General features: G+C 40.0%; 2 protein-coding genes across 4 annotated transcripts in view; one reads left to right on the top strand and one right to left on the bottom strand.

Moving 5' to 3' along the window:
• The window catches only part of Reep3 (receptor accessory protein 3), a 77,052-nt gene extending 50,585 nt beyond the window's left edge, over window positions 1-26,467 (bottom strand). For both annotated transcript variants that reach the window (XR_006150139.1, XM_042696334.1), the window contains exon 1: window positions 26,268-26,467. Coding sequence is in view for 1 of the 2 variants with exons in the window: in XM_042696334.1 (XP_042552268.1) it covers window positions 26,268-26,299 (32 nt within the window). In the remaining variant the exon portion in view is untranslated. The remainder of the gene's footprint in view (window positions 1-26,267) is intronic.
• The window catches only part of Jmjd1c (jumonji domain containing 1C), a 184,676-nt gene continuing 183,402 nt past the window's right edge, over window positions 26,033-27,306 (top strand). Inside the window, exon 1 of one of the 2 annotated variants that reach the window (XM_042696333.1) lies at window positions 26,033-26,104. The gene's annotated coding sequence lies outside the window, so the exon portion shown is untranslated. Of the gene's footprint in view, window positions 26,105-26,778; window positions 26,841-27,306 lie in introns of those variants that run through there. The other variant, XM_042696332.1, reaches the window with a different exon arrangement.

Here is a 27,306-nt window from a genome sequence, read left to right as displayed (position 1 = left end):
TGGTGCCTGGAGTTTGGGCCAGAACACTGTCCCTGAGCTTATTTGCTTAAGGACAGTGCTCTGATCTTCTTTGCTCAAGGGTAGCACTCTACTACTTGAGCCACAGCTCCACTTCTAGCTTTCTTGGTAGTTAATTGGGGATAAAAATCTCACACACTCCTGCCCCAGCTGGCTTTGAACAATGACCCTTGGATCTCAGCCTCCTGAGTAGCTAAGATTGCAGGCAATGAGCCATTGGCGCCTAGCCAACTACACAAATTTTCAAATGGAGAGAAAAAAAAAAAAAAAGCACATAAAGTAATGTGGTTCTAGTGGTAAGAGATGGTCTTTCTATAATATTCCACAAATGGAAAATGCTTAAAATAGCTATTTGCTAGACAGATAAACTGGCACAATCCACCTCATTCACCAAAATTGTTTGGGAGAATTATACCATGTTCAGAGGCAAGTCTTAAAAGTAATTAGTAAGAGTCCTCTAAATAACTGGAAATACACCATAAAATTGTACCAGAGTATTTTACATGCATGCATGGAAATAGCACAATGAAACATTTTTTATTATTGTACTAATAAAGAACGTGGGAAAGAACACTGCAAACAGAGACTCCCTGGGAATATGCAAAGGAAGAGGAAAAAAACTAGGATTCTCCTTTAACAATTTTTTTCTGGTACTAAGCTTTTATGTGACTTTTTATTTTAAACTTATTACCTCTTCACAATTTAGATAAGTTGTACTAACATGTGAAAATGACAGAAGTACAGTTAATTGCATAGAAAAGTTACAAAAGAAGCATAAATTCTAGAGGTAGTATTGTCATTAGAGCATAAAAGTTATCAGTGCTAGGCTGATTGCTAGTAACACCAAAAAGAAATCATTTCATTAAAAAGGATAATTTCATTGGACCTTATTTTCTAAATAAGATCTTAAAAGCAACCTGGTATAGAACTGTTAGAAGATGCAGAAAACTATGTATGAGAATAGTCACCAGTAACTAGTAATCTAATTGCTGAGTAAATAATTATTCTTTTTTTATTTAAGGGTTTTCAGAATCTTTATGTATACAATTTTATGCTATTTTTTAAAAAAGTTTGATTTTTAAAAAAAGTCTGCTATTTTTTAAAAGTCTGATATGCTCTCAATTGTTTTAAAATAAACAAAATAAAATGAAACAAAACATGGCTAGGGCAAGGCCCTGGGTTTGATCCCCAGTGCTGAAAACCAAAAACTCCCCCCTAAAACATGAGAAAGCATCGATAGTTTAGTGGAAAAAAAAAACCTGATCAAAACTGGTTACTAAGGAATTTTTTAAAAAATGTATATTTATTTATTTATTGGTTGGTTGTGGGGCTTGTACTCAGGACCTGGGAGTTGTTCCTGAGCTCTTTTGCACAAGAGGCACAGTGCCACTTCCGGTATTCTGGTGGTTAATTGGCAATAAGAGTCTCATGTACTTTCCTGCCTGCGCTGGCTTTGAACCATGATCCCCAAATCTCAGAATCTTGAGTAGCTAGCCATCAGCGTGAGCCACCAGCACCCAGCTTAAAAATATTTTCATTGTTGAAATCTATTATCATTATTAATATTTGTGCTGATAGTGGGGTTTGAACTCAAAATCTGGGCACTTTCCCTCAGCTTTTCCACTCAAGGCTATCATTTGTGCCACAGCTCCACTTTTGGCCTTTTTATGGTTAATTGGAAATAAAAGTCTCATGAATTTTTTTTTTCTAGGCTGGCTTTGAATCATAATCCTCAGATCTCAGTCTGCTAAACAGCTAGGATTGTAAGTATGAGCCATCACACTTACTACTGCTCCATTGTCATTCTTTTTATAGCCTATACTGAAAACAAAATATATTGAAATAGAAGTGTTAAAAGGTTTGGTTCTGCAGTCTAGCTCAGTATGTAGTCTTTGTCTCTCTGAGTCTCAGTGTCTCCATGCGTAGAGCAGGAAATTACCCTGTAGAGTCTAAAGGGTCACATCCTGCAAGGTCCGGAAAGGGATTGACAGGACCTCAGCTCTGGATCCTTGGGGGTAAGGGCAAATAAAGGGGACATAGGTTCCTTGGAAGGGTAACTATAGGGTAGAACTGAGAGGGAGACTCTGTGATATTTCTTACCACCTCTCCTTCCAGAGCCTGGCCCTGAAGATCCAGGGCCAGCTGAACACTAGGCTTGGGTAGGTAACAAAATTCTTATAATAATGCCTAGAAACAGGAAGTTTTAAAAAACTTATTCTAGCTGGGTGCTAGGGGCTCATGCTTATAATCCTAGCTAATCAGAAGACTGAAATCTGAGGATTGTGATTCGAAGCTGGCTTGGGTGGGAAAGTCCACAAGACTCTCATCTCCAATTAACTACTACAAAGCCAGAAGGAGAGCGTGGCTCAAGTTGTACAGCACTAACCTTGAGCAAGAAAGCTCAGTGACAGAGCCCAGGCCCTGAGTTCAAGCCCTAGGACTAGTACAATTTTTATTTTTATTTTTAAATAGATGAGGAGACTGAAGCTTAACAAAGTTAGGCAAGAAACCAAATGTCAGACAATTTGTAAATCACACTGACAATCTGGTTATTTCCTAATGACATTTTTTTCAGAAGTGGAAAAGCTAAACCAGATGGTCTGAAAAATTTAAAGCTCTAGATATCCAAACTTGTTTAGAAAGAAGTATAAGAATTTGATTTTCTTTGATTGCTATTTTCTTCTAGTTTCGATTCTTATTTCCCTTTATATCTTAATATACCCATTTGGTAAAAGCATTTCTCAAATCACGTGAAAGAACACAACAGAGTTAAAAATAGTTATGATGTAGTCTACAGTGAAATTAAGCATGAAATTCAGCTTGAAGGAGACCAAGAAAAAGGAATTCAATTGATAGCAATATTGAGAACCAACTACCAAGCTTCTCAGCTTACACCTGGAGAGCTGCTGCTTTACACAATATTGGAGTTGCTGCTGACAAATTGAACACATAGAGCCACGTAAGCAGTAGAACAAGGTAGAAAATGTAAAGTGAAAAAAAAATGTCTATTTTCCCATAGAGGAACATAGAAATAGTTTCTTGAGTCTCTTTATAGGAAAATAATTTATATACACAAAATATATTTAAAAACAAGGACAGGACCTATCCAACAACCTATTTAATCATGTTTTACTCAGCTCCTGAAGGGACGTGCGTGCAATCTGTGTATAAATATGAAGTGTGCTGTGTGCAGCTCTTCTCAGCTCCCCAGTGAATGAGGTCACAGGGCAGCCTCAAACAGGCCATTGTAGGTACGCTTTGCAAGCTGGGAATTAGCTAAGGATGAGTCAGTCCTCTTTCCCAGTTGTTAAGCATCACCAGCACACCACTGCCTTGGGTGTTTTTGCCAAGGGGAAACCAGAATACATTCCTATCAGGACAACAGAACACTCCATTTGGGGATTCCCAAAGGATTAAGGAAAATCACAAAAGGCCATCTATTGTGACAACCAAGTTTAAAAATGGCTTCATGATAGATTATATGAGGGGGGGGAGGAAAAAGGGCAAAATTCTCTCTTCTTTATCACAGTTCACCCCAGCTGTTTGAATATTAGTACTCTGGTATTAGTGTAGACTGAAGTGAATTTTTTGCTTTGTTTTGTTTTGTTTTGTCAGTCGTGGGGCCTGAACTCTGGGCATTGTCCCTCAGCTCTTAAACTCAAGGCTAGCGCTTTACTGCTTGAGCTACAGTGCCACTTATGGCTTTTTCTGCTTATGTGGTACTGAGGAATCAAACCCAGGGCCTCATGCATGCAAGGCAAGCACTCTACCACTGAGCCACCTTCCCAGCCCCATGAAGTGAATTTTAAAAATAGAATTAGAATCCTAATTTTCACTTAAAAAACTCCTACAAAGAATTTAATTTGTGACAGTAATTTTCTTACTTTTTTCCTAAGTAGTTATTCATCTTCCTTCAGAGGAAATCTCAGGAATCTCAAAAAGAAAAGATAAATGCAATTCACTGGTGCCCGAGACAATTTCATTTCATTGATTGTACAGCTCTCTGAGGATTCGTATATCTTAAGAACTATTTGAAAAGCATTTCCCATAAGTACTTCAGGACTTCTCAAACTTATGTCTCAAACTTGTCTGTGCATTAGAATCAGCTGGGAAAGAAAATCTTTGGAAGCAGGGTCTGGATTAAACTGATCATGATGAAGCAATATACTGCCAGGTCAGTAAAATGGTTTCAGTCTAACTCCCGTTTGGTTTTTTGAGACAAAAGCCTTGCTGTGTAGTCCAAATTGCTTTCAAACTTATGATCCTCTAGCCATAGCCTTCTGAGTGCTGGGATTAAAGGCTGTTCTACCATACCTGGCTCTAAACAACAAAAAAATTTTTTTTGAGGGATGGGTAATGGGTTTGAATTCATGGTTTGCACTGGTTAAGTGAGTGCTCTACCATTTGAGCTCCAGTTCTTTTGCTTTCATAATTTTTCAGATATGGTCTTGCCCTTTTTACTCTATCTTGCCTTGGACTACAATCCTCTTACCTATGTTTCTTGTGCAGGTGGAATTACAGTTTATAATCTGAGACAGGGTTTCATGAAATTTTTTTTTTTTTTAACCAGGGCTGATACCTTCAGCTATGATCCTCCTATCTCCACTTCCTTAGTATCTGGGATTCCAGGTGTGAACCAGTTTCCATCCTCTAACTCAAGTGGGAAACATTTGGCCTCTGGACATTTAGCATGTGACAGGACAGACATGTACATTTTTCATGTTTCTCATGGCTGCTGGAGGCTGTCTGTTTATGTAATTGTATATGGCTTTCATATGATATTAAATATCCAAACGACCATTGGCAGAAGAAGAGTCCTACCCTTGCTCTAACTAGAGTTTTAAAAGTAATATGTACAATTTTCAAGTTTTATATATATATATACACACACACACACACAGTTATATATATTATATATATGAAAATGGAACTAGGTAGCTTGAAGGAATGGTGGGTTGTGATAGATGGGGAGAAGAATGATGGAAGGCGTGACACTAATCAAGATGCATTGTACTCATAAATTCACACATTGAATTGAAACTCTTTTGTACAACTATTTGAAAATAATATAAAATAAGTAAATTGTAAATAAAAATAAGCAGACAACAACAAAGTAATATTTAGCCTAGACATACCCTTGTAATCCTTAATACTCAGGAGTCAGAAATAGGGTCAAGGCTAAAAGGCCAGCTTGGTAAAAAGGTTAGTGAGACACCTATCTTAATAAACAAGGCAGGCATAGTGGTGTATACCTGTAAGCCTATATATATAGGGAGGCATAAGTAAGAAGATCTCACTTGAGGTTGGCCCAGGTCAAAAAAATGCAAGTCTCTAACTAAAACAAAAAGGAAAAAAGAAGAGCTAGAGGGCATGGCTCAAGTGAAGCTCAAGGGAGTACTTGTTCTCTGAACTCAAACCACAGTATCACAAAAAGAGAAAGTGTGTGTGTGTGTGTGTGTGTGTGAGAGAGAGAGAGACACACAGAGAGAGAGAGAGAGAGAGAGAGACAGAGAGAGAGAGAGAGAAAGAGGGGGAAAGGAGAGAGAGAGAGAGAGAGAGAGCAGGTGGTAGAGAGAAATGTTATCTGTAGGTTATCTTGACTTTTGTATATGTCTGTTTTAAAGTTACTTAAGTAAACCTAGGAGATCAGGTCAAATCAAGAGAAAAGAAATACCTAGTAAATTAAAATGTCAATTTAACAAATATTTGCAAATAATTTATGCTTGTTCAAGACCAAATAATTATCAGTGATGTAAGGTCAAGTAATAAATCTGGTACCTATGTATATTCCTGTGACAAACTTCCTACATGAGTCATTCTGCCATTATTTAAACAATCATTTAGTAAAAGTTCATGCATGACCACTGTCAAAGTGAAACTTTTGTCCTATATGCATTTTAAGAAAAATTGACTTGTTGCTAAAAATCTCTGTTGGTATAGGTCCCATATAATAAAACAATGGTGAAGTGGCTAGAACCTTAAGAAAATATATGAACACATAAGAAGAAAAGGTCCAAGTTAGTAAGAAAAATAGCCTTAATTTTTGAAATTCTAGAACCAAAGGCTTAAGTTTAAATCTGCTTCTGGGAGAAAAAGACAGTGGCATTATACATGTTTTTAATAACAGTCATTGGAGCTGTTTAGTTTGGGATTTTTAGGCTGTCAGAACTAAACTTCTAATTTTATTCCAGAGCGTTTAACTTCTACTCTAAAAGGAAAGCAACATACATAAAACTAGGAGGAAAAAGAAAGCCACAGCAAATCTTCCCAATCCCCTCTCTCCCCTGGCCATGCCTCACTCTCACCACAGGGGCTTATATGTGGCAAAACCCAACCAAAGAAAAATGTTTAAAAAGAATGCTGAACGCAGTACAGAAGAAGTACATTATAGGAACAAAGGAACCTTGAAGCAATTAAGCAACTTGGCATCTTTTGTTTTGGGTAGTGTTGGACAGCATGGCTCACACAGCTAAAGAAAGACTTCCCCATCCCTGCCCTTTATAGAGTTCCAGTTTACCAGCTCCAATTTTTCCCTTCTGATGACACTACAAGAACTTAATAGGTGGTATAGATGCTATTGTTCAAATTCTACAAAAGAAAAAAACAATAAACACTGAACAATTCAAGAATTTTGCTCTAGACCTTTACTCTTTGCTCTATACCAAAATTGAAACCCAAGCAAAAGTAGGTGCTGGTGGGTCATACTTGTAATCCTAGCTTACTCAGGAGGCTGAGATCTGAGGATCTACCAACCTAAGAGTCCATGAGACTTATCTCCAATTAACCAGTAAAATGTTGAAAGTGGAGGTGTGGCTCAAGTGGTAGAGTGCCAGCCTTGAGCAAGAAAGCTAAGCAAGAGCATGAAACCCTGAACTCAAACCAAGGTACTATCATACCCCCCAAAAGAACAACAACCACCCCCTGTAGTTGACAATCAGAAGTTACTAATCATAATTACAACCTGCAAGAATACTATAGTGTCATAATATATGACACTATAATATCCAAGACCAATTTTGTGATTGTGTACTAAGCCTTGAATGTCCCAATCTTAGTCAACATTTGTCACATTCCTCAGTTCCCATCAAACTGGTTAGGCAGTTGTAGTGGAAGGGGTTAAGAAATACTCACATAACTTGGTCAACTCCTGACTCCTGAGTAATTCTTCACTCCCATGAACTGTTTGCTTTATTTAGCCCCTTAAGCACAGGATTTGTAAACCCAAACTAACCATTAGCTCCATCTGCTTAAAGATACCTTCAGAGTTCAGTTAGAAACTAAAGTTTAAAAAACAACAACAACAACAACACAACAGCTTCTGGTGAAGGAAAACCACACACAAACCATTTTTGAAGATGTTGAAAAAATTCCCTTTCCTAAAATACATCTTTCTATGCAAATAAAAAGATGAGTAAGGGAAGCCATAAACAAGGATCCTTGTCCTGTGTACTTCAGTAGCCCATGACCACCAAGTGAACTTCCCTGAATTGAACCCAAGTCTAAAATCTCTGCCAGTGCCTCCTATTAAACATTTATCTCTATCATACAGTCTATGCCTCAGGCTTCACAGATGAGTACTGCATCTCCTTATGAGACATTGTTCAATTGGAAGTGATTTTCATAGTTTGCCTCAGTATCTCCACTATCTCCAACTCAGTCATTTTTTCCTCACGTTATTTCCTACAGCTAGTACAATCTCCCTCTTCACATTGAGAGCTTTTGTTTCACAGGCTCCCTGTATGTTATTAAGTTTTATTAATGAGGCTGAAAGGCTGGGTGTTTTTATTTTATATTTTATATGGCAAACAAACAGTAAAGAGAAATTATATTACCAAAGTAATAACCTCAGCACAAAAACAAAGACTGCAAAATATTTTAACATGTTCATGTTTTCTTGAGATGATCACCAGAGAAAATATCTAAGCACTTTCTTAGTTTAGGAAAAATAGGGATGTGTGAACTTCATATCTGTCTTGGACAACGAAACAGAGAAACAAGTGTGCCACAAGAATGATACCACTATCTAATTTAATTCTGACCTCAGCAACAACAGCATAAAACCAGTGGGTTGGCTGGCTGGCTGGCTGGTACTACCAAGCCCCCTGCCTCTCAGGAAACATTGATCATTGTTTCATGAAAGCCAATTTAGGATGACTCTACTGTCTTTCCCTGGAAAATGGCATAGTCCACTCTAGCTAAAGCTTCTCTAAAAAATCTATAAGTGATTAAACAAAGGACAGTCCATTTGCCAGTTAAGAAGTTTTAAAATTCTTCCTCATGAGGAGCTGTTCTATGTTAAAGATATTAAAGAGAATTGGCAACTAAATACAATATTCCTTCATTGGATTTTTGTATAAAATCAATAATGAGATACACAGTGAATTATTAGAGTGAGTTGGATATCTTGACATGAACTATAGTTTGCAGGTATTAATATCTTAGCAATATTATATTTCTTAGGTGTTATTACACTAGGCCAATGTAAGAGGCAACATTTAATTTAGGAGCTATAATAGCTAGGACTGAACGAGCACACTGTCTGTAATGTATCTTTTAAAAAATAGTATTTTGCAGATGCCGGTGGCTCACATCTGTAATTTTAGCTACTCAGAGGAGTCTGAGATCTGAGGATCAAGGTTCAAAGCCAGCCCAGGCAGGAAAGTCTAGAGACTCTTCTCCAATAAACTACTCAGAAAAAGCTGGAAATGGCACTGTGGCTCGAGTGGTAGAGTGCTAGCTTTGAGCACAAAGAGGTTCAGGGAGAGCAACCAGGCCCTGAGTTCAAGCCCCAGGATTGGCAAAAGCAAAAAATAAAAATATTTTAATAATAGAATAGATTTTTGTTTTTCTGTCAAGGCCTAGGCACTGTCCCTGAGCTTTTTTGCTCAAGGCAAGTACTCTACCACTTGGAGCTATAGTTCCACTTCTGGTTTTCAGGTTGTTAATTGGAGATAGGAGTCTAGTGTGCTTTCCTACCCAGGCTAGGTTTGAACTTGCAATACCCAGATCTCAGCCTCTGAAGGATTATAGGTGTAATTACAGCGCCTGGCTTTAGAATAGTCTTATATTCATAGAAAAACTCTATGGGTATTACTGGTAGGGAATACTCTTATAGCTATACCTGTTTTCTCCTACTATTAAAATTTTTAAATGGTATGGTACAATTAATTGGAGCATTGACATGGTACAATTAATTGTGGCACGCCACAACTAATGAACCAGTAACAACACAATACTCTAAGTTAAAGCTTGTTTTATTCAGATTTGCTTGGCTTTTACATTACACCTTTCTGTTCTAGGGTATCATTTTAGTCTGTCTACTTACTACATGGTATTTAATCATCATGCACCTTAGGGTATCAAAAAATTTGCTGAAGCTTTTCTTATTGACAGTTTTTAAGAGCGCCAAAATAAAAATTTTTAGAGAGTCCATCAATTAGGATTTAGCTAGTGTTTTCCTCCTGGTTACACTTAGAACATGGGTTTTGGGGAGGAAGTACATGAAGATGAAATGCCATTCTCATCACACATCAAGAGCATAGACTATCAACTGATCACTGATAATGTGAATCTTGAGCACCTTGCTGAAGTACTATATGTGCCAGGTAACACCCCTTCTCACTTTTCTATAACACTCATTTTGTAAGGAAATCACCATGTTCAACCTAAAATTAAGGACTGGGAAGTTATGTTCCACTTCCTTAAAAAAAAAATTTGGAACCCTAATACATGAGATATCTGCTTATTCTCATCTATTTTTTTTGCAATTTTATTTTATGGATATAAAGTGATTCCATATTGTTGTAAATATGTACTTAAAGTATGGATTAAAATTTTTCTCTTAATTAGAGCCGTTAATGAACTTATATTTATTGTAATTATAATGAATGGTTTAAACCTAATATACTTGTTCTGTGCTATTTGTCCATCTTCTCTCTCTCTCTCTCTCCCTCTCCCCGCCTCTCTCTGTGTTTCCTGTACTTTAGTTCTTTAGTTGCTGGCATCTGTTCTTGGTGTTGTTTCCTGCTCAGGATGCCCCAAGTAAACAAAGAACTTAAACTTATTAGGTTTCAAGAGATTCCTTAGGAGAGCTTCACTGTTTATTTATTTATTTATTTTAAACCTTGCTGGGCTTTGGCCTCTGAGCAATCTCCTCTTTCTCCTCCTCTTCTTCTTTTTTCATTGCTACAATCTGCATCAGCTTATAAAGCATTAAAAAATAATTCAAACGGCTTATTTTGTCTATTAGAAGAAATCATCATCAAACATTTCCAGTTCTCATATACAGAAATAGTAAATTATTTTCACAATAAGTGATTCTAAAATTTTTGTTTAATAGCTGGTACTTGGTTTTCCTTGTATTTAAGAATACTTAAAATCTGAAAGGCTTACAGTGTATTTGAAAATGTTATTAGAGAAAAATTTTATTTAGTATTTTTTCTTATTTTAGTGGGATTCATCATAGTTACACTTATGTTTCTGTTGATTTGGATGCTGAAATTCTAAATTGCTCTTTATGTTTAAAAGTTTTCAGAGGCTTTGTTCAGAGAAGAGATTATTAGAAAGAACTATAAGAACAAATGAAAACAGGGCTGGGAATGTGGCTCAGTGGTAGAGTGCTTGCCTAGCATGCATGAAGCCCTGGGTTCAATTCCTCAGTGCCACACAAACAGAAAAAGCCTTGAAGTAGTGCTGTGGCTCAAGTGGTAGAATGATATAGCCTTGAGCAAAAGAAGCTCATGGACAGTGCCCAGGTCCTGAGTTTAAACCCCAGGACTGGCAAAAAAAAAAAAAATCAGTTTCTTGTATTAGGCAATTCTAGGATTAGAAGAAATAAAATAGAGATATGGGAGTTCCCTATATCTGATGCAAATTATATAAATGAATCATCTCAACTACTGCTTGTGCATGGGAGTGCCTAATATTTTTATGCTTATAGTGAAAGAGTTTTTTAAAAATGGTAATCCCATGCTTGAGTATATTTTTTCTTTCAGATGTACATACATTCAACTTTTAGGCCAGATTTGAAGAATTTTGATGTATATACAATCCCAAAGACTTAATAGTATAAAATAACCCAAGAAGCGCTAATTCTTTTTCCAACAATATATACAGAGGATGGAAATGTGGTTCAGCATTACATAATGTTGCCACCCACTCCCGAAACAGAAACAAGTGCCTAGCAACAGTAGAGGGTCATCTCAGGAGAGTGTGATTGCTCACTGGAGCATTCTAAACACAGATGCTTTTCTATCCATATCATTTCCAGTCTCCACTAGACACATGCTGGTTACTTTGGATCCCAGTGCTATCTTGTGAAAACTGTCTTCCTATGACAATCAATAATTGATACTCAGGAAAGCCTCTACTTACCTTTAGGAAAAAGCCACTGTGAAACAGTAGAATAAAATATGTATTCTGCACATAGAATCGTCTCTAAGTTCTCATTTCCCAGTGGTACTTCTTTTTAAGGTATAAACATTAGTTTTGTTGATCATATTTTTTTCTGCCCTTATCCTCTATACTACATACAGGTTATAGTAACAAGGATGAAGCCTACAACTCTAAAGACATTATGCTCCAGTGTGCCTAAATTTCATTTGATACATAGAAGTGCTTTACTTCAAAGAACAACCTCAGTTCAGTTGAAAATTTTTCCTCTCTATATAAGTGTAGAGCCATTCAAATTCAGGCTCAATTTGAAAAATCTTAACTTTTTTTTCTTTTGAGACAAGGAAGGCCTATGCAGCCCACACTGACTTTCTTTCTCCATCTCTTGAAGACTGGAATTACAGAGTACACTATCACTCTTGGTTGAACAAATCTTAATTCCTCTTCAGTCCTATATGTATAGTGGTATAAAGAGCTAGAAAGCTCTACTTACTTTCCCAAAGAAATAGAAAGAGGCTAGAAATGTGGTTCTGCATTATGCTATACTATTGTCAACACTCTAGAGCAGAAATGAGAAATACCTTTCTTCTTGTATTTCTTGGCTATTTGCAAGAACATCATTTAATGTTAAGAATCTTAATGTTTCTTTATATATTCTGACTTTGAGTCATTATTACTTTTATACACACAAATGTTCCATTTGATCAAGAAGTACTTAATTTTAGTTAATTACAATTTATCATTATCCATCTTTTAAAAAATTTTTTTGGTCAGTTTTGGGATTTAAACTCTGGGCCTGGGCACTGTCCCTGAGCCTCTTTGTGCCCAAGGCTAGCAATCTACCACTTGAGCCACAGCACCACTTCCAGTTTTTGAGAGGTTAATTGCAGATAAAGGGTCATGGGGACTTTTCTGTCGCAGGCTGGCTTCAAACCAGCCTCCTGAGAAGCTAGGATTATAGGCATGAGCCACTGGCACCCGGCTTATCATTATCCATCTTTTCCTTTATAATGAATGCTTTTTTGTGTGTCCCACTTATCCTCATCTTAAACTCATATAGATAGTGTTCTGTATTCTATAGACTTTTAAATTTTTTATTTGTAGTCACACTAGAATTAATTCTTTGGTATGGTCAGGCTAGGGGTTAGATGCAATTACACAAATATAAATGGTCATGTAAGAAAAGTTGGGAACATTCTAATAACTCCTTTTAGGAAACACACTGCGCGCACGCACACGCGCGCGCACACACACACACACACACACACACAGATAATAATATCATAACAAATTATGCATGCCCCGACTTGTCCCTTGTGATCTGTTCTCACCACTAAATATTTAAACCTTTTAAGATTTTTTTGCCCCCAATGGGATTTATTCCTTGACTATCAAAGCAATCTTACCTGCAAGGTAAAAGTCAGCTGCCTTTTGTAGTTAGCATGAGTCATGATCCACTAAAAACTAGCAAAATATCTATTATTCTTTTTACTTCTTGCTTATCAAAAAAAGAAACAACATAGTCAAATCATCCTTAGAACCTTAGTTGTTTTTTTTTAAGCCAATCCTGGGACTTGAACTCATGAGCTTGGGCACAGTGCCTAAGCTTTTTTTTTTTTTGCTCCGGAATAGTGCTCTACCACTTGAGCCACAGCTCTCCAATTCTGGCTTTTTTGATGCTCAATTGGTGATGAGTCTCACAAACTTTCCTGACCAGGCTGGTGTTGAATGGTGATACTCAGATCTCAGCCTTCTAAGTAGCTAGGACTATAGGTATGAGCCACTGGTACATGATCTGTTGAGATATCTTTATTATGAAATCATGAAGAACTTAAGGCCCAAATAAAATGTTATTGGCCAAACTTTAAACAAGAAACTAAGAATCCAGTTCTTTCCCTAATGTATCTGAAGACTTTATTACCTTTTAAAAAATGGTTCTCTAGGCCGGGAGCTGGTGGCTCACACCTGTAATCCTAGCTACTCAGGAGGCTGAGATCTGAGAATCAAGGTTCAAAGCCAGCCAGGGCAGGAATGTCCGTGAGACTCTTATCTCCAACAAACCAACAGAAAACCGGAAGTGGCTCTGTGGATCAAGTGGTAGACTGCTGGCCTTGAGCTGAAGAGCTGAGGGACAGTGCCCAAGCCCAGAGTTCAAAATACTAAAAATAAAAATAAATAAAAAATGGTTCTGTAGATATAATAAATGTGTTAGGACAGAGACCATTAATGTCTGTGTAGGAAATTACGTGATTAGGTGATTGTTACTTCTCTAGCTAGTAAATACTGCTTCTTTGGTTTAAATGCCACCACTCTCTTGTTCTTACACAGAATAGGTGGAAAAGTAGAAACTTTTTCCTCCTTCCCTGGATGCTGAGTGTTGAAACCAGGACCTCTGCGTGCTAGGCAATCACTTTTACCATTAGCTTATATATTTTCAAGTTTACTTTCTATTGTCTGATTTTCATTGGATGGTCTAAGAAGAGTAAATTGTACTTAATAAGCAACTCTGGTGTGCTATGGCATATCCAGAGTTGTACACACAACATTGGAAAAGAGGTATCGCATCCTTCTAATCACTTTATAAAGTTAAATCTACATGGCTACCTAAATGTGTAAAAATTTCAGTTTATTTTGTAGACACAGAGGCCATTCAATGATGTTTTAGTTATGGTTGGTATGAAGGAGTGAAGGTATAGAATGAAGTCACTTGCCGGATGTTTTAGTACATGCCTATAATCCCAGCATTAGGCAATCTGAAGCAGGTTGTTCTGCAGTTGGAGACCAGTATAGGCTATATAGCAAACCCTACTTTTAAAAAAGGTATTTATTATTTGAGGGAAAATAAATTAAGAAGCACATTGTTTAATTGTTTTTTAAAAAGGAACAGTAGTAGCCATCATTCATATTAAGCAGGGAAACATTATTAAAAAGAATAAGTTAAAGTTCACTACCAGTTCAGAAATAAATGGTAACATTTGATTAAATTTAACTTGTTAACAGAGAAAAAAGACTGATATAAAAGTAGCATCTTAAAATATAAGCCACTTAAAATTAAAAATTAATTTTGCTTAAATTTAACAGATAAGTAAAACTGAAGGAGTAAATGAAATTGTACTCAAATTGTGGAAATGTCAAGGTCTCATGTAGTCCTTTGATCTCAGGATATAGTCTGTGAAGGGCTGTCTTTCTGCTCTGGAAGATATAATCTGCTCTGAGGCTTCTGTCTTCCTATTTCTCCCATCCTCTAAGTTTTTATTACTTAAAAAAAAAATCTGAGATGTGTAACATATTCTAGTTGACAGTGTTAATACTGCCGATACTTTCAAAGGCATGAAATGATTTTGAAAAGCTAGAAGGCTCCACACTGAGAAACTTCACAAATGATCTTTTTAGGGCAGCACAAATGTGTACTGCTGTGAATACCACATAACTACCTCAGGAACGTGAGATTCTGTTGTTTGTGAGACTTTATTCTTATGATGGCTGCGAGTATGAAATCCACTTCCAAGCTTAATTTCATGAGATACTGCACAGAAAGTTGTCATAAAATCCAGACATTCCATCTACTACATTCCTTGCTTCTAATACTTCTGTAGTTCAATCTAAAAAAGGGCAATCAAGTTTGTTTAGAAAGATTACTTGTTCTTGATTGCTCTTGTTAAGGTTCAGGTATTTTTTTTTTTTAGGTACTCAAATTTCCTTGCTGTATCCTCACATTGATGAAAAACAAACCAAAGATGTCTCACAATTTTTATTATAATTATAAAAATGCCTTATAATTAGTTATTTTTAGAATGATAATATTTGGCAGCTCAATTCTGTGATGGTCTTTTGACATTTTTCCCTAAAGAAACCATCACAACATTTTCTATCTTATTTTTGATGTAATGGTTTTTAAGTGTGACTGGACATTCCAATCACTTGAGGGGTATTTAAAAACAGATCAATCAGAATCTTTGGGAATGTTTTAAAAACCTTTAAAACATGGTATAGTACTTTATGAGCTATGTTCTTTATTTTCTTTTAATAATTAAGTAGTTGTATAAAGAGGTTACAATTCCAAAAGATTATAAGTACCCCTTCCACCCTTCTCTCCCATTATTCCCTCTTCATCCCTATCCTCAAGTTAAGTAGAACACGGTTTCACTATTTGTGAGACTGGTCCCAAACTTAGGGGTTATTGTCTCAGCCTACTGAGTACAGATATGACCACAGCTATGACCATCATGCCCGGTATGCACTGTTCTAAATGTACAATTATAAACAACTCAAAAAATGGATTCTCTTGATAGATGTTTAGTTATAATGAAAATAATTTTACCTTTTTTTTTTTTTGCCAGTCCTTGGACTTGAACTCTGGATGTGGGAGCCATCTCTCAGGTCCTTTTGTTCTAGGCTATAACACTCTATCACTTAAAGCACCACTTTCAGCTTTTTCTGTGAGTAAATGGAGGCAAGAGTTTCATGGACTTTCCTGCCCCAGCTGGCTCTGAACCTTCATTCTTAGATCTCCATCTCCTGAGTAGCTAGAATTACAGGTGTGAGCCATAGCGCCCTGCAATTTTAACATTGTTTTAAAGTTTAAAATTACAATTTTACCAGCCATATTCCTCAAGTTAAATGACACGTTAACGTATTTGGAAAACGAACTTTTTATGGCTCAAAGCTGTAATATTAAATTGTCTCATGTTACAATTTCCTTTTTAGAAGGTGAATAAAGTTGAAAAATCTTGACTGTGTATTGGAAAGTTTTAGGACTGTCTTGAATGAGTAAGTATTGACAAAAAATAAGACTGATAAATCCAGAGCAAAACAAGAATCTGGCCAGAAGTAAATGGTCATTATTTTCAGGGCCTATTTGTAGGTTATCATTCTTTATGCTAATTTTGTTTTTAAGTGAAATTGATGTTGACAATGAATTGGTGGGTAATTGCTGGAGTATAGGAGTATAGATGACTTTAAAAAATCACATCTAGGGGCTGGAATGTGGCTTAGTGGTAGAGTACTTGCCTAACATGAATGAGGCCCTGGGTTCAACTCCTTGGTACCACATAAATAAAAAATAAGATAAACAAAAAAAATCATATCTAGCAAAGTTATTTACTTTCCATACTTCAGTTAGAAATCTTGACAAAATAAAAAGAAAAGAAAAAAAAAGACATCTTGACAGACAGATCTGCAAATGGACCAGTTTATGATCTCGCAATCACATTTCTGAGGTGCTAGGAGGCTCTGTATGTTGTTCCTGGACCAAGTGAGCACAACACATGGAATGGCAAGGGAGCACGGAGGCAGCCTGAAGGCCAAATCAATCCTGGCTACCAGTGAGTGACCAATGTCTTAGCCATGCCTCCACATGGTAATGCTGACTGATCACATAGAAACTCCCAGCTCTCCATTTAGTATTTTCTAGTTTTCTACACATCAGTCTTACATGCTAGTATCAGCTGTTATCTCCCCCTGAACATTATGAGCCATCCCGGATTCTAGAGCTAATGTTACCTCTGTTCTAGTCCTGGGGAATTACTCTAAATAAAACAAATAAGGTAAATTACATATTTTTTTCTTTTTAGTGGGACTAGAGATTTATCAATCCTCCCCCCCCCCCCCCTTTTGGTACTGGGGATCAAACCCAGGACATTGTACTCGCTAGGTAAGCATTTTGCCACTGAGTTACATCCCAGCCCATAAACTCAGGGTTTTTTTGCATGCTAGTCAAGCTCTCTTTCCCTGAGTTCTATTTCCTGTATTGGTCTATATTTAACAGATCAAGTTAAATTACTCTTGGGTTGGCATAAGAGAGTTTCAAACACATGTAACAAATTTGACTAGCCAAACTATCAAAATAGACCAGCAATATCACTAAGAATATAAAGCAAAAGTTGTTGAGTGAAATATATTATCTAATCTATAAAGTGCTATACTGAAGCCATATTAATTTACAGCATTTACACTGAACTATTTCCCATAGCAAAATTCCACATGTATCAAGTGGGCAAACAATGTTTACCTGAAAAAAGTGGAAATATAAAAGAAAACATTTAAGGAGCTATTTATGTTACTGCTTCTAGACTCTCAAAGATCTTGTAGGTAACTAAGAAGTTGGACATTCTTCATTGAACTCATTTCAGCTTTAAGAAAAAGAAGACAAGAGAGAACCTGCTTGGTGATTTCACAGAGGTTCTGGCCTTCTGTTCACATACTGATAGTGACAGGTGCAGCCCCTTTGCTGCCTCCATCTGTGGCCTGGCCCAGCACTCAAACTGGCCTCTCTACCAGCAAGAAGCATATGGACTGGGACAGGATGAGCAACTCCTTTCTGTTGCTATCTCCTTCCTGCTTGTCTTAGCTTGTCCTGACAATGTATCTCTTGTTCCTGACTCACTCCAAGTGTTAAACATGTTTTTACTGTAATAGCTGACATCAAGAAACCAACATACTTCTGACACATACATGAGACATACTTCGAAGGTATGAAGGATATAAAATGAACAGCATAAATCTGTCACCTAATGAGCAAAATATCATTAATTAATATGGTTCAGAAACCTTTCCAGCCCCTAACAGGTAATCTCTATCCTAAATTATCACCCCTTTCTGAAAAATAGGTTTGCCTTATATACGTACGTGCATACAAATATACGAACATATATATGTATGATTTAACTATATATTGTCTACTTTTGCTTATGCTGAGGCCTTTAAAATGGTATCATATCAAATCAAGATTTTCTTTTCTTTTCTTGAATACTGGGTTAAGTCAGGGCCTTGTGCTTGCTAGGTGCCACCTGTGCCTCGTACATAGCAAGGATCACAGACATGTACCAGCATGTATGGCTTTATTGATTGAAAAGGGAGTCTCACTATTTTTTGCTGGGGCTGACCTTGAACTGTAATAACCTCCTGATCTCAAACTCTCCAGTAGCTGAGATTAAAGGCATAAACACCCATGTCTGGACCCTCGCTTGCTTTTTTTTTTTCTAATATTTGTACATGTTGGTTTCAGTTTTACTGTTGTCTAATATTCTTGTCCAGATAAAATAGCATTTTTTGGTAGAATTTTCCTTTAAATATCTTTGCAAATATCTCCTGGTACCTATGCCAAATGTCTTTTATGGTAGATTGCTAGTTATGCAACAATTGGGTTACAGGGTATGTAAATGATTAACTCTGTAAGGTAGGGCCAAAGTCTTTTTCAAAGCAGTTCAAGCATAAAGAGTATCTGGTTGCTCTATACTTCCTTGTCAACACTTGGTATTTTCAGACTTCTTAATTTTTGTAACCTAAGAGGTATAAAGCAGGATTTCAATATGTTCTTGATTAACTTTTTTTTTTTGAAAATTAGTGATTTTTGTCTTCTTATATGTCTAGTTGGCACAGTTTTTCTTTCTTTCTTTCTTCCTTTCTTTTATTATTTATTGCCAGTACTGGGGCTTGAACTCTGGGTCTGGGCGCTGCCCCTGAGCCTCTTTGTGCTCAAGACCAGCGCTCTACTACGTGAGCCACAGCACCACTTCTGGCTTTTTCTGAATAATTTATTGGAGATAAGAGTTCCACAGACTTTTCTGCCTGGGCTGACTTTGAACTGAAATCCTCAGATATCAGTCTCCTGAGTAGCTAGGATTACAGGCATGAATGAGCCACTAGCACCTGGCATCTGATTATTAATTTTATTTTATTTATTTTTTATTTTATTTTTTGGTCAGTCATGGGGTTTGAACTCTGGGCTTGGGCACTGTCCCTCAGCTCTTCAGCTCAAGGCCAGTGCTCTACTGCTTGAGCCACAGGGCACTTCCGGTTTTCTAGTGATTTATTGGAAGTCTCACAGACTTTACTGCCCCGGCTGGCTTTAAACCATGATCCTCAGATCTCAGCCTCCTGAGTAGCTAGGATCACAGGCATGAGCCACCGGTGCCCAGCTCTGACTATGAATTTTAAAGAATTCTTTTTATCTTTTGATCATTATCCATTGCTGTGAGGTACAAAATTATCTCCATTTTTCCTTCCTTCCTTCCTTGCTTCCTCCCTCCCTCCCTCCTTCCTTCCTTCCTTGCTTTTTGTAGGTTGAGGGGCTTGAACTCTGAGCCTGTTCCTCAGCATTTCTGCTCAAGGTGAGCAACTCCATCATTTGTGCCACAGTGCCACTTCCGGTTTTCTGGTGGCTTATTGGAGATGAGTCTCACCGACTTTCCTGCCTTGGCTGGCTTTGAACCATGATCTTCAGATCTCAGCCTCCTGAGTAGCTAGGATTACAGGTGTGAGCCACCGGCGCCCTGCTTCCATTTTTCTTAATGTAATGAAGCCAATTCTATTGCTAGCTTCAATAACAGCCTCTTCCCCTGCCCTTAATTTAGACAAGAACAGTTTCTAACGAGTTTAAAAAAAACCCCATAAATCCTGGACAGGTGGTGTAATCCTAGCTCACACTTGTAATCACACCTGTAATAGCTAGGATTGCAAATAATCTAAGGATCACAGTTCGAAGCCAGCCTGGGGAAGGAAAGCCAGTGAGACTCTTATTTCCAACTAAGCACTAAAAAAGTTGGAAGTAGAACTATGGCTCAAGTGGTAGAGTGCTAGCTTAAGCAAAAAAGCTAAGGAACAGCACCCAAACCTAGAGTTCAGCCCCAGGACTGGCACGTGGATGCTGGTGAGCATGCACACATACACATGCGCGTGCACACGCGCGTGCACACACACGCACACACACACACACATCCTTAAAAGGATATTTACAATAATTGGATGCTTTTCACATAGACTGGCAGAAATAAAATATTTTCAGGAATGTAGTAGAAATGGATCTTGATGAGGAGGGGTTGATACATGAATATATATACTGGAGGAAGTCCTTGAAAACTCAGCCTCCCAAGTAGATAGGGAGTATAGGCATGTGCCACTGTGCCTATCTGGATTTCCCACAGATTTATTTCTGAGGTTCACTGGGATTTGAACTCATGCCAGGTAAAATGCTTAAGTCAGGTCCCAGCCTTTCTGCTGATTTTGAATACTACATATCAGGTTTCCATACAAGCCTGGGTTAGTTACTAGATTCTTTACTGTGTTCCATTAACTTCAGTAACATCAATTGCTTCAAAAATACTACTATCTTCACATCACAATCTTTACATATAATCAGGCAAGTCTTTATTTCCTGTACTTCACAGGTACACTATCTGATTGTGCATTTTTCCCTATAAACTTCAAATAATTAGCTTATTAGGTTTGTTATAGTTTGGATTGTCAATGTCAATGTCCCCTAAAATCCCATGTACTGAAGGCTGACTCAGTGGAGGGGTGGAAAACTTTAAGAAGAGGGCCTAACAGAAGGAAGTTAAGTCATGCCTTAGAAGGATATGTACTGCAATCCTGGATCCTTCTCTAGTTGCCATGAGGTAAACAAGAGTTCTGCTGGAGGGGATGTGGACAGAAGGGAACCCTACTGCATTGTTGGTGGAGTGTAAACTTGTTCAACCAATTTGGAAAGTAGTATGGAGGTTCCTCAAAAGACTCCACATAGAGCTCCCCTATGACCCAGCAATCCCACTTTTGGGCATTTACCTGAATGATCACAAACAAGACCACACTAAAGCTACCAGCACAACTATGTTTATTGCAGCATTATTTACCATAGCTAAAATATAGAACCAACCCAGATGTCCCTCAGTAGATGAATGGATCAAGAAAATGTGGTATATATACACAATGGAATTCTATGCCTCCATCAGAAAGAATGACATTGCTCCATTTGTTAGGAAATGGAAAGGCTTGGAAAAAATTATATTAAGTGAAGTAAGCCAGGCCCAAAGAAACATAGGTCCCATGGTTTCCCTTATTTGCAATAACAAGCATATGTCTGAGACAGCAGAAAAGGTCAGCTAAGTTGATGTTAGGTGAAATGAACCCTAAGGTAAGTATTCAAATGTTTTTTCTTTCATGCAATTGTTTCTAACATATTTATAAGATGATTTCTTTGTTGCTTTGTATGTCCCTCCCCCACAGTATCACCCCTGCTTTCACTGTATTTGATGTTGGTATAATTTGTGGAGGGGAAGGGAAAAAACAAATCATTTAAATAGGGATACAGGTGGACTCACTGCAACAATGAGATGTACAAGTCCTTATGTTGAAAAACGAACTTTACAAATTTGGCGGGGCGGGGGGGGGGGGGGGAAGAGAAGGAACAAAATAAAAACAAAAACAAAAAAAAGTTCTGAACCACATGCTCCCACCATGATATACTATATTATGCCTTCACAGGCCCAAAACAACAGGTCCAAACAACCATGGATTAAAACCTACAAGACTGTGAGCTAAAACATCCTGCTGTTTCAAATTCACTTCTCTCTGGCACTTTCTCACAGAGACAAAAAGCAAACACTAATAACAGAAGTAACATGAAAATAATATAATTTCGGTTAGAATTTTAATCATGGTTTAGAATGTTTTATAATTCCCCATCTGAGTTTTAAATAAGACACCGTAATATACTGACATTTATTACAATTATTGGCATATTTGAATTGATTTCTACCATCTTTCCTTTTCTCTCTCTCCTCATCACCACCTGAATCTTCTATATATCTCTAGCTTCCTGTCTTGTCTGCTGGAAGACCGCAGATGACACTTCTAAGCTCTTAAAATGATCATTTCTATATACATATTAGAAACTGTATCATTCTGTTCTCAGCCTTACAGCAAATAAAAGGAAAAAGAGGAAAAGCAGAGAAAGAGTGAGGAAAGGATAGAACAGAACAAGCGTCAGTGAGAACTTACTTTGGAGTGGGGGAGAGGAACTCTTTCAGCAGTTTCTGCGATCCTTGCACATCTAGGTAATGCCTCTTTTAGAGCTATCGTTCTGTCAGCATTTCCTTTACTTTTCTTAGCTATTCAAGGTACTCAAGCTCTCTGTCTCTTTTTGTAACCATCACTCTTAAAATGGTTTACTACCTGATCTTTCTTTCCTGATCTTTGTTTTAGGCAAGCTATTTTAGTTAAAGCACTGTAAGGATTTATGAATATAAGGTGCCATAAGAAATTATGGGAATGTAGCTCAGTGGTGAGAGTACATGCTACTTCTGCAAGAAGCGCTGGGTTTGAAACCCAGTTATGGTCCATACATGGCAGAGATGCTATTTGAATCCAAGTAATCTGGCTTTTGTCCTGACCTTAACTACAGGGATGTACCATACAAATAAATTAAGAGAAGTTAGGAGAAAATGGGATTTTCTTTCCTTTGTGAATCATATTTCAACAAGTATGGGTATTACATATGAATGCACTATCATTTGATAAATTGAGATTATCATCCCTTCAAAATTGCTAACTTGAGCTGGGTGCAGGTGGCTCACACCTGCCATCCTAGATCCAGGAAGCTGAGAGAAGATCTTGGTTTGAAGCCAGACCTGGCAGAATATAAATGAGCAAAAAACTGAACTGAAGGCATGGCTCAAGTGGTAAAGTGACAACTCTGAGCAAGAAATTCTATCTAGAGCATAAGGCCCCAAGTTCAAGCTCTGGTCTGGCACATACATATAGAAGAATTGCTAACATGTCTGTCTTGTCTGTGTTCAGTCGATTTTATTATAGTCATTTTAAGAGGAGGAGACTGAAGTTCAGATAGGTTTAGTATGCTGCCCCAGATCATACAACTAGGATCTAGGAATGTTTCCAGTGTGCTTGCTCCCAGTGTTACAGAGCAAGGTCTGGAGGGAATGTGCTCATGTATACTGGGAGTTCTGGTTATAGAGGTTCCTTTGTTCCTTGCTCATGCCACCAAAGGGTTCATGTTGAGAGAACTGTCTGATCTTGTTCAGGATGAGCTGGCTGTTTCAGCAGAGTAGAAAGAATGTAAGTAAATTCTATCTTCTGGTGTGGGAGAGATAGATGTCTAAGTCTATGTACACGCTGGAATTGCTTTTCACTTTTAGAGACTGAGGAGCAAAGAAGAATAAATATAAAAGATGCTCATGTTTTGTGACAAGTGTGCTTTTTTTTTCTTTTTTTGGTCGGTCGTGGGGCTTGAACTCTGGGCCTGGGCGGTGTCCCTCAGCTCTTCAGCTCAAGGCTAGTGCTCTACCACTTGAGCTACAGCGCCACTTCCGGTTTTCTGGTGGTTTATTGGAGATAGGAGTCTCACGGTCTCTCCTGCCCGGGCTGGCTTTGAACCGTGATCCTCAGATCTCAGCCTCCTGAGTAGCTAGGATTACAGGCGTGAGCCACCAGCGCCCGGCGCGACAAGTGTGCTTTTTAATGTGCGTAAGAAGATACAGTTGCTACTTAGAACATATTTTCCTTCTTCAGATTTTTTTTGCTTCCTTTTCTTTGCCTCAAACCTTATACTCTCTGTAGTTGTTTTTTATTTATTATTGTTTTTATTGGTCATGGGGCCTGAACTCTGGGCCTGGGCACTGTCCCTGAGCTTTTCAGCTCAAGGATAGCACTCTACCACTTGGGCCACTGCACCACTTTCAGCTTTTTCTGCTTATGCGGTGCTGAGGAATTGAACCCAGGGCTTCATGCATACAAGGCAAGCACTCTACCACTGAGCCACCTTCCTAGCCCCACCCTCTGTAGTTCCTAGCACTGTATATTCAATCTCCTCTTCATTTAGGTGCTTCCTAAGAGGTCTCTCAATCACTACCAGCAGATAATCCTCCAAGACAATGTTGTTAGTGCCTTAATAGATCTCTTCTTCCTGAAAGACCCCAATTTTCTTTTCTGGCCTTTTCTCCCTAGACCCCAAATCTACTCAAACTAATCTGGGATCTTTCTCCTCCAGTGTTGGCTCTTACTGATCATGGTATCAGGAACTCTTTCCTTATTCACATTTAGCTGTTTCAGTTATTTTTCAAGCAAGTCTTGGAGCAAGAACTCATGACCTGGAAGCTGTCCCTGAGCTTTTTCTTCCTTTCTATTTCCTCAAGACACGAGCCACAACTTCATTTCTTGCTGTCTCATGGACTTTCCTGCCCAGGTTGGCTTTGAACCTCAATCCTCAGATCTTAGCCTTCAGTGTAGCTAGGATTACAGGCGTGAGCCTAGAATAGGTTATTTCTTTAAGGGTCATTTCAAATGTAATCTCTTTTGTCTTCTTTGATGACTCTCCAAGTAGAAATAATCCCTTCCTTGTCTAACACTGGGTATTATATTGGGTGTAACTCTTACAAGACTTGACATTCTGACCTGTACTGAAGATAATGTGCATCTGAACTGTCAGTTGCACTAAGATTAACTATGTGTCACTGACCTTTGTATTATAAGTAGCACTAGAAGAGACATTCATATTTGTAGACATTGATCAAAAACAAAAATCTGATTTTTGTAATGTAAAGTAAGTCAAAGTGTTCCATAAATGTGAATGTGTTCTAGATACAGAGAATTCTATCAGTGTAAGAACCAGTCAAAGGAACCTCAGAGTGCATTATTATTAATATTATTACTTTAAAGGTCAGATTCTTAATTGGGGCACTAGGTGTAGACACAATGGTGGGAAACATCTGCTAGGTCAAGAAAGACATCCAGCATTACCCGAATGAGAGCCTCAAAGACCAGCTTAGAAAAGGCTAAAACAAACAGTTCAAAGGCATCTGTGATATGTGGCGTAATTGTTCATTTCTTGACTTTAGTTCGGTTTGGCTGAGTACTAAATTTCAGACTTGCAAACTATTAAGGTTTGATTAGACGACACATTTTGAATGTCCTATTACAAATCAGATAAAGCTTCTAAGCAATAGACCTCCCTAACAAAGACCCAAACTCAAAATTTAGCTCCTCCTCCCAAGGGAAAAAAATAAATAACAATTTGGGAAGAACCACAATTTATAGAGCTAATCGGGGAAGCCTGGCCCCTCACAGAAACATCGCATGAAAGCATCGTCTCAGGTACTGCGTCATTTATTTGGCTTTGTTGTTGTTGTGAAAGAGGACACAAGGCAAAGATGGGAAGGATGGGAGAAAATCAGTTTAACTTATATTTAAACAAATACCTTTATAGGACAAACAACAACATGAAGACTTCTCCCCCCCCTCCCCCCCCCCGTTCTGGACCTGCAGCCCACGTGGAGTACAATGAAATGCACCAATCACTGGAACAAAGGCAACAGGCACCTGCAAGCCCTCAATCCCTTTGCATACATTTCCGCCAAAGCGGTGCCAAAGTCGGTGATGTGGCGGAGGAAGGCCGGGGTGGGGGGGTCACCTTTCAAACACTACGAGCTCCTTTTCGTAAACCCAGGGACAACTGGGGACCCCCTTTCCCGGGGCTCCAGAGCCCTGAACGGTCCCGGGTTTTCAGACGAATCTCTCCTCCTACCACACGTGACCGAATGGCAAACAGCCGCCTAGAGAGACACCGCCACGCACCAGCCGCGGGATACAAAGGCTCACCGCCGCCGCCGCCGCCGCCGCCGCGTCCGCGGGACCTCCGCGGGGCCAGCCTCCCGCGCTCGGCGTCTGCGGAGCTTGCGTAGGGCGCCGCCGCCAGACGCGCTGCCGTTCCCGGGCCCGCAGGGCGGTGCCGCGCAGCGCAGCGCAGGGAGCGGGAGCGGGGCGCGCGCCGCCGGCCCAGAGCGCCTGCCCACCCAGCGCCGCCGGAGCAGGGGTGCCCAGCAGCACGCAGCGCGCCGCGCCGCGCCGCAGCAGCCTTCGCCGCCGCCGGCTCGCCGCCCGGAGCTTCGCAGCGACTTGGACCAGGGTGAGAAGGCCGAGGGCTCCCGGCAACCGAGCAGGCCCAAGATCGAGCCGTCCCATCCCCCCCGCCCGTCGGGCCTTCCCGTTTCCTCCGGGCTCCGGCGCCTCCCCCGCGCCTCCCCCGGGGACCTCGGCGCGAGCTGCGGGGCGCCGTGAGCGGCACTTACACCACGGCTCTGGAGATCATCCAGGACACCATCTTCCCGGGGACCAGGGCCTCCACTTCGGGCCGGGTGGGTGCTGAGCGCGGCGGATTAGGCCGCCAACGGCAGGCCGCGCGCTCTCCGGCTCCTCGCGCTTCCCGGGGCCGCGCTGGCGCCCTCGGGAGCCGGGCCCGGTGTCTGCGCGCCGCGGCCTGAGCTATCAGGCGGTCGGTCCCCCGCCCGTCCCCCTCCCGTCCCCGCCCGTCGGCCCAGCCGCGGCGGAGTCGGTCGGCCCCGCCCCTGCGCTCCGCTGATAGGCGGCGGCGGCGGCGGTGGCGGTGGCGGTGGCGGCGGCGGCGGCGGCGGCGGCGGCGGCGGCGGCGGTGGTGGAGGAGGAGGAACGTGGGCCAGGCCGGGGCCAAGCGGCGGGTGTGGGGGATCTGAACTGGGAGGACCCTTGCCAGAGCCTCCCGGCCTCGCAGCCGCGGCCCGATCGCCGCCCTGGCGCTCTAACCCTCCCTTCCCCGCCTCCCCGAGGCCTTGGGACGCCCGTCCGGTGGTGAGAGGAGGTGGGAGGCCGACGACCCGGACTTGAGGGTAGGGGTCGTTTACTGCATGTGTGTGTGGGGTCGGGGGCGGGGGGGGGGGAAGGAAGTGTTAAGCAGGAGCCATGTCGGATGGAATCGTTTGGATCGGGCTTTAGATCCTGGGGAGCCAGGATTTTGAGAAGTGCTGGTCTACATCCGGTCCCCACGCGTTGGAGGAGGCCTGGGCACCAAGGGCATCCTTACGGGGTACCGCATTTCAAGGGGAACCGGAATAACGTCGGGAGCGCTTTGCACAGGCCTCTCGGTGGTGTGCCTTGCGGCCCTTGGTGCAGTGCGGGGAGGGGCCGAGGAGAGCACTGGGTTTCTTGTTTGCGGTAGTGGGTGTAATGGGATTGCTGTGCTGGGCCTCTTAAGGGCACCTTTGCCTCGGAGCCTGTGCAAAGGTTGTTTTACAGACACGGATTTCCAGTATTTCCGTGAGCCTGCCAGATACTCGGAGCAAGAGCAAAAGCAAA

This window comes from Dipodomys spectabilis, unplaced genomic scaffold (assembly GCF_019054845.1).
Source record: "Dipodomys spectabilis isolate Male_0828 unplaced genomic scaffold, ASM1905484v1 ptg000207l, whole genome shotgun sequence".
In the NCBI taxonomy this organism is placed as follows: Eukaryota; Metazoa; Chordata; class Mammalia; order Rodentia; family Heteromyidae; genus Dipodomys; species Dipodomys spectabilis.
The sequence above is the reverse complement of the archived record's forward strand: the minus strand, read 5'-3'. Positions and strand labels throughout refer to the sequence as shown.